This window comes from Salmo trutta, chromosome 2 (genome assembly GCF_901001165.1).
Source record: "Salmo trutta chromosome 2, fSalTru1.1, whole genome shotgun sequence".
Taxonomy (NCBI): Eukaryota; Metazoa; Chordata; class Actinopteri; order Salmoniformes; family Salmonidae; genus Salmo; species Salmo trutta.
Genome location: NC_042958.1, coordinates 70,654,847 through 70,667,645, shown reverse-complemented (window position 1 = coordinate 70,667,645; position 12,799 = coordinate 70,654,847). Strand labels below are relative to the sequence as shown.

The 12,799-nt window shown below is 40.8% G+C and overlaps 2 protein-coding genes across 4 annotated transcripts in view; both read right to left on the bottom strand.

Annotated features, from left to right (window-relative positions):
• The window catches only part of sult1st6 (sulfotransferase family 1, cytosolic sulfotransferase 6), a 50,480-nt gene extending 39,127 nt beyond the window's left edge, over nt 1-11,353 (bottom strand). The window contains exons 1-2 of the mRNA XM_029713468.1: nt 10,539-11,353; nt 4,119-4,247 (exon numbers count right to left, since the gene is read on the bottom strand). Of these exons, the coding sequence (XP_029569328.1) occupies nt 4,119-4,247; nt 10,539-10,725 (316 nt within the window). The 5' untranslated portion in view covers nt 10,726-11,353. The remainder of the gene's footprint in view (nt 1-4,118; nt 4,248-10,538) is intronic.
• Nucleotides 11,354-11,537: 184 nt separating this feature from the next.
• The window catches only part of LOC115162282 (WD repeat-containing protein 38), a 41,023-nt gene continuing 39,761 nt past the window's right edge, over nt 11,538-12,799 (bottom strand). For all 3 annotated transcript variants that reach the window (XM_029713447.1, XM_029713439.1, XM_029713456.1), the window contains one exon: nt 11,538-12,408. In XM_029713447.1, the coding sequence (XP_029569307.1) occupies nt 12,262-12,408 (147 nt within the window). In that variant the 3' untranslated portion in view covers nt 11,538-12,261. The remainder of the gene's footprint in view (nt 12,409-12,799) is intronic.

Below are 12,799 nucleotides of genomic sequence, written 5' to 3'. Positions count from 1 at the left end.
TCAGAGTGGAATGGATTAAGATACAGTAGAATAGTATAGAATACAGTATATACATATAAGATGAGTAATGCCAGATATGTAAACATTAAGTGATTAAGATACCATAGAATAGTAAAGAATACAGTATATACATATGAGATGAATAATGCATGATATTCAAACATTATTAAGTGACTATGCCTAGGACATCAGGGATCCATTGAGTGAAGAAACGGACCGGGTCACGGCCCTCGCTGTCCTCTTTCAATCCCACCACACGGATATTGCTACGTCTGCTCTGGTTCTCCATCTGGTCTACCTTGTTTTTGAGATAGGCATTGTCCTTCTGCAGCTGTTTCATAACCTGGTCATGTCGAGTCACGGTATCTTCAACGGTGATAATGCATAACTCAGCCTCAGTCGTTCTCAAAAGGAGATCATTCACGGAGGAAATGGAAGAACGGAGTTCAGACGATTTCCTGTCAATTTCCAGTGAAAGACCTTTGTTACTATCTTGAATTTTCATAAGGAAAGATTTTTATTTCACCTTTATTTAAGCAGGTAGACCAGTTGAGAACAAGTTCTCATTTACAACTGCGACCTGGCCAAGATGAAGCAAAGCAGTGCGACACAAACAACAACACAGAGTTACACAATAACACAATGGAAAAAATCTATATACAGTGTGTGCAAATGAGGTAAGATTGGGGAGGTAAGGCAATAAATAGGCCGTAGTTGCGAAGTAATTACAATTTAGCAATTAAACACTGGAGTGATAGATGTGCAGAAGATGAATGTGCAAGTAGAGATACTGGGGTGCAAAGAAGCAAAAAAATAAATAACAATATGGGATGAGGTAGTTGGATGGGCTATTTACAGATGGGCTATGTACAGGTGCAATGATCTGTGAGCTGCTCTGACAGCTGATGCTTAAAGTTAGTGAGGGAGATATGAGTCTCCAGCCTCAGTGATTATTGCAATTCGTTCCAGTCATTGGCAGCAGAGAACTGGAAGGAAAGGCGGCCAAAGGGGGAGTTGGCTTTGGGGGTGACCAGTGAAATATACCTGCTGGAGCGCATGCTACGGGGTGCTGCTATGGTGACCAGTGAGCTGAGGTAAGGCGGGACTTTACCTAGCAAAGACTTATAGATGACCTGGAGCCAGTGGGTTTGGTGACCAATATGAAGCGAGGGCCAGCCAACAAGAGCACACAGGTCGCAGCGGTGGGTAGTATATGGGGCTTTCGTGACAAAACGGATGGCACTGTGATAGACTGCAAGATGGCGTAGCAGTGCAGACGTGGTTTGTCGTTCTCCCCTGTACATTTTGTATATTTTGTCTTTTCTTGTATATATATTTCAATTTATTTTCGATCTCTTTTCCATTTTTAAATTAAATATACCTTCCGGTAACCCGCCTCACCCAATTTGATACGGATCCGCTATTTTTAGACGTTTTAGCCAGAACCTCCATCAGCAGCTAGCCATCAGGAGCTAACCAGCTAATTAGCTACTAGCTATTTCGTCATTGCCAGCCACTGCTAGCGGCCTTTGGACCCTGCTAGCGGCCTTTGGCCCTGGACCATTACTCCTGATCATCACAGCTAGCTAGCTGCCACAGAGTGGCCCAGCCCCGAAGCTGGCTATGAGCTAGGCCCACCTCCCAGCCCGCTCAGTGATCACTCGGCTACACAGCTGATGCCTCCAGGACTCTTCCCGGACTCTTCCCCAACACGGCTAGAATTCCACTACTCCACCGGATCCTTGCTGTAAGCTCTGGACCTTTGCATCGGATCATCATTGCTAGCTAGCTGCTACCGAGTGGCTATAGTGGCTAATTCCCCTGCCCCGAAGCTAGCACCAGCTAGCCGCGAGCCAGGTGCATCTCCCGGCTAGCAAATGAAATTACTACAACCACAATACCTTTTTCACCAACTGGCCTGGACCCTTTGTCAACACGAAGCCCCGCCGTTCCACCACCACGACTGGTCTGCCGACGTAACTCCATCCGCTGTGCCCCCAACCGGCCTTTGCCGGATGTCAGAACAGGCGCTTCTACTAGCCCCGGCCTGCTAACTTTAAACTCTGTGTCTCCTGCTTGCTAGGTAGTAACGACTACCCAGCGGCTTCCCTGTTTCATCTATTGCTGTTCACTGGACCCTATGATCACCTGGCTACATAGCTGATGCCTGCTGGACTGTTCATTAATCACGGTACTCCATTCTGTTTATTTTTTGTTTATCTTTCGGCCCCAGCCTCGAACTCAGGCCCTGTGTGTGGTTAACTGACCCTCTCTGCCCATTCATCGCTATTTTCCCTGTTGTTGTTGTCTTAGCTGAGTAGCTGTTGTTGTCTTACCCATTGTTGTCTTAGCTAGCTCTCCCAATCAACACCTGTGATTGCTTTATGCCTCGCTTTATGTCTCTCTCAAATGTCATTATGCCTTGTATATTGTTGTTTAGGATAGTTATCATTGTTTGAGTTTACTGCGGAGCCCCTAGTCCCACTCAACATGCCTCAGATACCTCCTTTGTCCTACCTCCCACACATGCGATGACCTCACCCAGCATAACTAGTACATCCAGAGATGCAACCTCTCTTATCATCAAAAAATGCCTGGGTTTCCTCCACTGTATATTTGGTTCAGGACACCAGCACTGCAGGTGGCGTTAAATTACCATTATAAGCTTTATTCTTTTTTTAACACAAAAGAAGAAGGAAATTGACTACTTCAAATTGGAGATAGCCTCAATGTTGCTGCCTATGCTGTCACAGATGCCATAATGGGACAGATACAGTATACTACAAAATCATCCACCAATACAAGGCCTAATACAACATTTTGTGTGTGTGTGTGTGTGTGTGTGTGTGTGTGTGTGTGTGTGTGTGTGTGTGTGTGTGTGTGGATAAAAGAAAAAGGCATATTTCCTCTCGACCATGAACAATAAAGTAAACTTCATATTTGTTGCGTCAGCCGTCGTGCATTATAAAACACTGTTGCACACTTGTGACGACCCTCCCACTCTGTCTGCTGTATTCTCTCTTTTTGTTCTTGTTTCCTTATTAGGATGCCGGTGGGCGGAGCTGGGAGGGTCGTCAGTTAGATGGGAAACACCTGGGCCCGGGTGTGTCCCAGGATAAATAGACCTCTTCCACAGTCATTGAGAGACTCTCTCCATGCAGACACCTTGTTGTTTTTGGTTGTGCTAGTTGTGGCTTTTTGGTTGTTTGCTTTGGCACCCTTCAACACTCTGCATTATTACATTCAGGTATGCAAAACACTCACTTACACTACTGATTACACACACCATGGTTAATTACTTAGTTACTTTATTTAATAAATATATATTTTGATACTCCTTGTCTCCACGGTGTCTCCCTTTTGTTGTGAACTCTGAGCCGGTTCGTAACACACTCAATAAAGATTCAGAGGTTAACTTTCCTTAAGAAGTAGCAATCACAGCACAAGTGATTTTGGCCTTGTTCTCTGTACTTGCTTTTTACACACGCACACACACACACTGGGGGGAGATGTTTGTGGGTTAATAACTCATTGACTCTGATTAAGGTAGAGGAAGCGGGTTGTTATTAAGACCAGCGGCCAAACATTCCTTCAGGAATTGGATTTGTGAGCCGTGGGGTACACATAATATGGCACTGCACTGCGGACCAGAGTTACGAGATGCATTTGAGCTAAGTAGGAAGAAAAAATAAATACTTTATCTCTGCCTATAAATACTTTATCTGTGCCTATAAATACTTTATCTGTGCCTATTTGAGCTTGACTGGCTTAATAAACTAATAGAAACTTCCCAAAAATGCAAACCCTGCCCATCTGGCACTCCAGGCAGACTCAAGCAAAAAACGTATTGCAAGAAGGATTTGAAAATATGTATTTGACCCAGGTCTGCTACAATGATACACATTGAGCTCTGAACAGCTTGTAGGATGGGAAAGCACACACACACACACACACACACACACACACACACACACACACACACACACACACACACACACACACACACACACACACACACACACACACACACACACACACACACACACACACACACACACACACACACACACACACACACACACACACACACACACACACACACACACACACACACGTACCAGAGGGGACGGGCGGGGGGGAGTGGATCTCCAGGAAGGGGATTCGGATGGCGGTGGGTGCTCTCCTTGCGACCTCTGCATCTCCGTTGTTAAGCAGCAGGTCCACGATCTCCTGGGTCCACGTGGTTCCTGAGAGACAGGAAAGGTAGAGGGGCCCATTGAAATAGAATTACTAGAAGCCCCTCAGACCATGGCAAGTTGACTGGAACACTCATGGGTACCGCCAACAGTCCACCTATCACGGAAGATTGACTTGAATGAGAATGTCCATTCTATAATTCTATTTCTTTGGAATTTACATTACTCCAGGGGTATGCAGTGGACATTCCAAACCAGTGGCCAGTACAATGAATGTGTTCTCCCACTCCAAAATACACACATGAAAAAAATATTATATGGTGTAAATACTATAGTATTCACTGTAGTGTTTTTGCGGTCTTTACTGTAGTATTCACTGTAGTGATTTTGCGGACATTCTTTTATATTTACAGTTACTATAGTTTAAATACTGTAGTAAAAAAACGGTAGTATATACTATATGAATTACTGTAGTTCTTTTTTGGACTGTAGTATACTGTAGTATTTATGTAGCATTTTTGCGGACTGTAGTATACTGTGTATTTTTTTTGTGGACATTGCAATAGTATTTACTATAGTGTTTTTGTATTATTATCTTTGACATAGAAGTGGGGGCTTTAACCTTCAAGAACTGGACAAATACTAAAAGAGCCCATTTTCCATAACCTGTAGGTAGGACTGGGGTCGGAATGAATAGTTCAGAGCTTCTGCTCTTTTCTATAACCTGTAAGTAACACGATATATGGTCTATACTTGGCATATACAGGTATCTGCCAAAATAATGGAAACACTTAAGTAAATTAGGGATGCAAAGTATATTGAAAGCAGGTGCTTCCAGAGAGGTGTGGTTCCTGAGGTAATTAAGCAATCAACATCCCATCACGCTTAGGGTCATGTATAAAAATAGTTAGTGCTATCAGGGATCCTTGGGACATCCCTGCCCCAGTGGTGTAAAGTACTTAAGTAAAAATACTTTAAAGTACTACTTAAGTAGTTTTTTGGTATCTGTACTTTACAATTTTTTTTATTTTTGACTACTTTTACTGTTACTTCACTACATTCCTAAAGAAAATAATATACTTTTTACCTCTTCCTTGACACACTTGTTACATTTTGAATTCTTAGCAGGACATGAAACTGGTCCAATTCACGCACTTATCAAGTTAACATCCCTGGTCATCTCTACTGCCTCTGATCTGGCGGACTCACACAAATGCTTCGTTTGTAAATTATGTCTGAGTGTTGGAGTTTGCCCCTGGCTATCCACAGGGGTGGGTATGTTAGTTTCTAAATGTAATCATTTACAGTTACTAGTTACCTATCCAAAATTGTAATCAGTAACAGAACTTTTGGATTACCCAAACTCAGTAACGTAATCTGATTACATTGTTACTTTTAGATTACTTTCCCATTAAGGGGCATTAGAAGAAGACAAAAATGTATGTTACCAATTGAACGGCATCTATTGCAGGATAAATCAATGTTAAAGTTTACATAGCTGGCCAAATATAGATGTTAAATTTTACTTTATGGATTGTTTATGTAGGCTTCTTCAAACCCATTGCTTTCCACTACATATAATAATGATTCAATTATATCTTTACATTAAAAACCAAAGTCTATCAAAATTCCAGTCATTCTAATAAATGTTATACCCCTTGATCTTCAAGAAAAGGACTTGGAAATATGGAAGTATAGATTAGCCAAATTGGTTTTTTTAACCCCAAAACTAAGGACGTATTAGCCAGCCCTACTCTGTTGTTCATGATTTTGTTATCATGGAGGACTGATTGGAGACATTGATTCGAGTTGCAAAATAAATGCTGCGCTCATGGAATGGCATGCTTTGAGTGCTACTGAAAAGTGCTATTTACAGTGCCTTGCGAAAGTATTCGGCCCCCTTGAACTTTTTGACCTTTTGCCACATTTCAGACTTCAAACATAAAGATATAAAACTGTATTTTTTTGTGAAGAATCAACAACAAGTGGGACACAATCATGAAGTGGAACGAAATTTATTGGATATTTCAAACTTTTTTAACAAATAAAAAACTGAAAAATTGGGCGTGCAAAATTATTCAGCCCCTTTACTTTCAGTGCAGAATACTTCCGCAAGGCACTGTACATGTGAAAAATGAATGCCATATGCTGCATTTGCTATTGGCCGTTTAAAGGACAAATCCACAGGTGAAACACTAACAAAATCGTTGCCCCACCTCTGTTTTGGTAAAAAGCTGAGGGATGGGCCTGGAGAAATGTAACCACTGTCAGATTAATAGACAGCTATGGATTTAAGGACTGATCATCCATGTGTAACAGCCGTCGTTCAAATGAGACCAAGGTGCAGCGGAGGATGTGTTCATCTTCAGGAATTTATTAAAGAAAGAACACGTTAGACAAAAACAAGCAACCGACAGCCAAACAGTCCTGTCAGGTGCAAACACTAAACAGAAACAATTACCCACAAAACCCAAAGGAAAAACATGCTCCTTATGTGTGACTCCCAATCAGCAACACCGTGCTTCAGCTGTGCCTGATTGGGAGCCACACACGGCCCAAAACAAAGAAATACAAAAACATAGAGAAAGGAACATAGAACCCAATGTAACACCCTGGCCTAACCAAAATAAAGAACAACAAAACCCCTCTCTATGGCCAGGGCGTTACACCATGATATCAAAAGTATTGTTTTAACCATGTTATGAGGCTGTACAGTGTTTGTTTACCATTTACAATGTTTACAAACATTGGAGAAAAACAAGCTTATATTTTGGATAGTTTGACAGTTGAACTAAGCTCATGAGGCATTTATAAGTTATATTCTTCAATACTCAATGGATGGAGATATATATATATAGATATACACCTGTCCAAAATTATATCCATCCATATATATAAAATGTATTTGTCCAAAAATGTAACAACTACAGATTGCTGTCAAAAGTGTGCGAGTTTGAGCATGTGTCCATTAGGCCTGTGGATTTTTTTTATTTATTAGCATGAATTAGATTGAGCAATAAAAGCCCCGCTTTTTTCCATAGGCTGGGATCCACACTATGCAGCTGTTGCAAGAGCGCATTTTTCACTGGCTGTCTACTGGTTTCAAAAACAATGATTGATAGGCAGTTTAAACTTCTTGAATTCGACCATTATTGGGTTCAAATACACATTTAGATTTGTGAACAGCCATCCACAACAACCACTATCCGTAAGGCACAAATAGCTAAATGAGAGAGCAGTAGTGTGATTCACATCAATGCGCTATGTAGATATCAATAATAAGTGATATCCGTATCGCCGTAGACTACACCACTGCTGTCATCCTTACCTCCAAGCGTTTATTTAAATTGAATAATCTTTGGATGCCAACAGCAGTCGCACCATTGGAAGACATACCTTGGACTGTAGCCTAGAAAAGCCTGTTCCTGCGCTTTTCCCGTGATCGATCAAACACATTTGATGTGTTAGTGACCTCTGACTTGTGGTCAGACTCGCTCAGATGGAACAAACTTTAATTTGCGCCTTTTTTCAATGCTGCTTTGAATGTCATTGAGAAAACAGTGTCAAATATTTATTTCTCGCATTTAAAATTAATCCTTGAAGTAATCATCTCTTTTTTGAAAAGTACCTGTGATCTGATTCCAATATTTTTGCTGGTAATGTAACGGATTACAGTTACCGTTTTTTGTAATCCCTTACAGCCTTCCCTGTAGCTCAGTTGGTAGAGCACGGTGTTTGCAACACCAGGGTTGTGGGTTCGATTCCCACGGGGGGCCAGCACAGAAAAAAAAAAAATTGTATGAAATGTATGCGTTCACTACTGTAAGTCGCTCTGGATAAGAGCGTCTGCTAAATGACTAAAAATGTTAAAAAAAATAATAAAATGTAACGGATTCGTTACTCCCCATCCCTGGCTATCTGTAAATTAAAAAAACAAGAAAATAATGCTGTCTGGTTTGCTTAATATAAGGAATTTTAAATGATTTATACTTTTAATTTTGATACTTAAGTACATTTAATCAATTACATTTACTTTTGATACTTAGGTATATTTGAAACCAATTACTTTTAGACTTTTACTCAAGTAGTATTTTACTGGGTGACTTTCACTTTTACTTGAGTCATTTTCTATTAACATATCTTTACTTTTACTGCCCTAGAACCTAACCCTAACCTTAATGAACATCCACTGGATCGGTGTTCCCACTGCGGGACGGTTGAGCTAACGTAGGCTAATGTGATTAGCATGAGGTTGTAAATAACAACAAAAAAATCCCTGGACATAGACATATCTGACATGGGCAGAAAGCTTATATTCTTGCTAATCTAACTGCACTGTCCAATTTACAGTAGCTATTACAGTGAAATAATGCCATGCTATTGTTTGAGGAGAGTGCACAATTATGAACTTAAAAATGTATTAATAAACCAATTAGGCAACATTTTGAACAGCTAGCCAATGGATCATTGGATCAGTCTAACATTTTGTACATACACTGCTGCCATCTAGTGGCCAAAATCTAAATTGCGCCTGGGCTGGAATAATACATTATGGCCTTTCTCTTGCATTTCAAAGATCTAATGTGTTATATTCTCCTACATTACTTTCACATTTCCACAAACTTCAAAGTGTTTCCTTTCAAATGTTATCAACGATAAGCATATCCTGGCTTCAGGTCCTGAGCTACAGGCAGTTAGATTTGGGTATGTCATTTTAGGCAAAAATTGAAAAAAAGGGTAGGATCTTTAAGAGGTTTCAACCTTTACCTTAACTATTTAAAATGTCAACTTCAATGGGGTAGGAATATCCCAAGGATCCCGGATAGTATGGACCATAAAAAAATGCTGGGCAGTCCATTATTTTGGCTACCATGGCTATGCCCCAATAGTATGACAAATTCCCCTGTATTACAGACAGAAATACTCCTCCCTCCTCAGATGATCCCACAGTTGAAAATGTGGAGGTTCTGGACTGGCATGGTTACACGTGGTCTGCGGTTGTAAGGCTGGTTGGATGTACTGCCAAAATCTCTAAAACAATGTTGGAGGCGGCTTATGGTAGAGAAATGAACATTCAATTATCTGGCAACAACTCTGTTGGACATTCCTGCAGTCAGCATCCCAATTGCACGCTCCCTCAACATGAGACATCTGTGGCATTGTGTTATGTAATAAAACTGCACATTTTAGAGTGGCCATTTGTTGTCCACAGCACAAGGTGCACCTGTGTAATGATCATGCTGTTTAATCAGCTTTTTGATATGCCACACCTGTCAGGTGGAAGGATTATCTTGGCAAAGGAGAAATGCTCACTAACAGGGATGTAAATGTGTGCACAAAATGGGAACAGCACTTTACATGTTGCGTTTATATTTTTGTTCAGTATAGGATCAATACCAAGGTGCATTGAATCTGTTCTGGCTCGTGGTGGCCCAACAACCTATGAAGACACTTGATGTTGGTGTTTCCTTTATTTTGTTGTTACCTGTATGTTTCTCACTTATGGGGGCCAAAAATTGAGATATGGGGGAGGGAAATAGGCAGGGTATATGCAAATTAAATACTGTAGTATTACTATAATAAAACAACTGTAGTTTTTCTGCGTACTGTAATGTTTTTGCAAACATTACTGTAGTACAGTGTTATTCTTTTACGTATTTTACGTAATAAGTACTACACAAGATCAAGGGATATTACAGTCTGAAGTATTGTACAGTATACACAGAATCGTATAGTAAATACTGTAGTATTCTATAGAAAAGTATTTTTTCATGTGGGTAGTCTTCTGTTGAGATACTGTAACTCCACGATGTCCCAGGTTAAGAAGATCTAGCTACGAACCACAATCCAAAATCAATGAAAAGGATAAGCACCTTATTTTTTTCAGGATTCGCTGTGCTTATCTGGTTCATTCATTTTGGTTTGAGGCATATAGCTAGCACAGGAGGCACCTTCATTTCGGAGGATGGTCTCATAGTAATGGCTGGAATGGAATTATTGGAACAGTATCAAACACATGATTTACATGCGTTTGACACCATTCCATTCACTCCATTCCAGCCATTACTATGTCCTCCCCTCACCAGCCTCCTATGAAGCTAGCTTTAGACAACCGATGCCGTGGTGTATGGACTCATCTTGGCGTTCAACTACTTTTAAGGTCTCAAAGTATCTGACAAACTTTGATTTCATACTTGTCCTTTTGATCTAGCCTGGTTAAACCAGCTTGAACCCTATGACCGCATCATTCTGTGAGTGCAGTATTCAGTCTGGTTTAACCAGGCTACCTTTAATCATCTGTGAATGACAACATCATTGAATAAATCACCTCTTTCCAGTTACCTGCTTTGGGGTAGGTGGCAATGAGGAGATCGGAGGGATCGGGGTGGAAGGCCCAGATAGAGTCCCAGTTGTGGACAATGTGGCACATGAGAGGGACCCCTTGGACCTTAATCAGGGGGAAGCGGTGGAATGCGTCACCCGCTGCCATAATGGCCTCGCTTAACGACAGCTCTTCTTTCCCAGCCATGACTTCAAATTCCTCCACGAGGAAGCAGAACCGCAAGCAGACGACAAGGAGACCAAGAGAAGACCACAGGGAGCCCAAGAACGTAAAAGTGTTTAAGTCCGGTCTTCTGCTTATCTTCTTGGAGTGGTTGGTCCTCTTTGTCAGTATGCACAGTAAGTTGACTTGCTTGTTCTTCTCTCTGTATCACTCTAGCTTGCTAACTTCTCTCTCTCTCTATGCAAGATCTCTCACTTTTCTTTTGTTTATCCTAAATAGCTTTCTCTGTATCTCGTCTTCTGAAGACGAGAAAAGCACAGAAGAGTATATGGTATCTGTCTCCACCTTAGCTGCTGTAGATTCTGGTGTCTGCTCTCAAACTAGCCTTTGTCTACTCTATCTCTCCTTGTTCTTATTCTCTCTCTCTCTCTCTCGCTCTCTCTCTCTGTAAGATTTGACAATATGATCTTACTCCCTTCTTACTATCCCTATCTCCTAGAATATTTGTTTCCAAAATGTTCTCTCCCTTCTCCTACTCTGTTTTTAACCTCCTCTCTCTGGCTGAGTGCTGTCTGTCTGCTCTGAGCTCTATCCCGGTGTAAGCCATTCGGACTTCCTATACTAAAGTGCCCTTATGTAACTCCCCAGGCCAGACTGAATTCCACTTTTTTTTTTTACCAGTGAATCTGGAGTTCGAGGGAGGGACAAGGGAGTGTCTAGAACTATCTGTTCCAAACAGAGAAGTTAGCCAAATATCCCTTTTGCTATTTACTTCCCAAGTAAAAACAGGTTGCTATAGTCTAATTAAGAAATAAACAAAAGACAGCACAAGAACATTTGATTGACATAGACTGGTTTAATTAGATAAGTATTCACTTTTTATATTATGGCTGCTTTGAAATTCCATTGTTCTTTGTCTAATCTCCTGCTCACATTTTACAGATCCCTTGGATGCCCTCTTATGAAACGTTGAAGCCTGCTAGTTTGCAAACACTCCCTAAAGTTAGTTAACTTTGGACTTATGTCCTATAGTTGTTTAGTCTTGTGAGCCAATGACTGGAGCAACAGGCCTCAGGCACTTTGGCAGTCAACATTTTTTCACAAAAGTCTGCTCTCATGTGTCTGTAATCACACTGCAATGTTGAAATATATCCACATGCACATGACAATGTCTTATATATAAAAAGAGTGTATGTTCTGTAACTCAACATTTCAACATCAAGTAATAAAAGCAGAATTAACAACAGTAAGTTTAGAGGGAGACTAAAACAAAATACTGTTGCTTACATGCAGGATATGAATGTTGAAGAGCTTTAGCAAATATATGAATACAACATTAAATCATTTGGTACCTCTTGCGTTACATTTGAGTTAAGTAATCCGTGTGCACCAAAAAAAAATGTTTTAGAATTATTCTTTTTTATTTTTTTACTAAAACAAGTTTACATCTTTACATTCAGGACATGTAAACCAAAACGTAATGTTCTGCGTTAGTTAAACACACAGCGACCGACAACCGAACGGTGCCGTTGAATGTTACATCATTTCTCCTTAGAGGCCCTACTTTTTGGAATGCTGCTGACCATCTCGCTCCAGCAGATACACACTGGTCCCAGAAGTGGCTGCAATCAGGCCTGTCCACTTCCCCGCCAGACACACGGACGAGCCAAACACGGCCGAGGAAAGGCCCAGCAACCTGGACTCAGTCTGAGTGGGAAGGGAGAGGGAGAGGAGGGAGAGCAAGGGGGAGAAAGAGAAAGAGAAAGAGGGAGGGGGAGGAAGAAGGAGAGGAAGAGTAAAAGAGAGACAAATAAAGACAGAAATAGAAAGAGGTGGTTTAAGAATATTAGATTTCTGTGAATTCATAATTATATACATTTCTTCATTGTTGATTTGAACAAATATATGTATTTCCATGCATTATTAGGACAAAGAAGTGCCATTGATTACCAGATGAGAACAATGGTGAAGGACCTTGATGTGATTACATTGAGCAGTGTCACCGGCCACATCATCATGATGATGCAAAAATAATCATATAATGCAAAACGCATCATTCCAATATCTTGAAAACTTGACTGCTGACATGCAAAACATT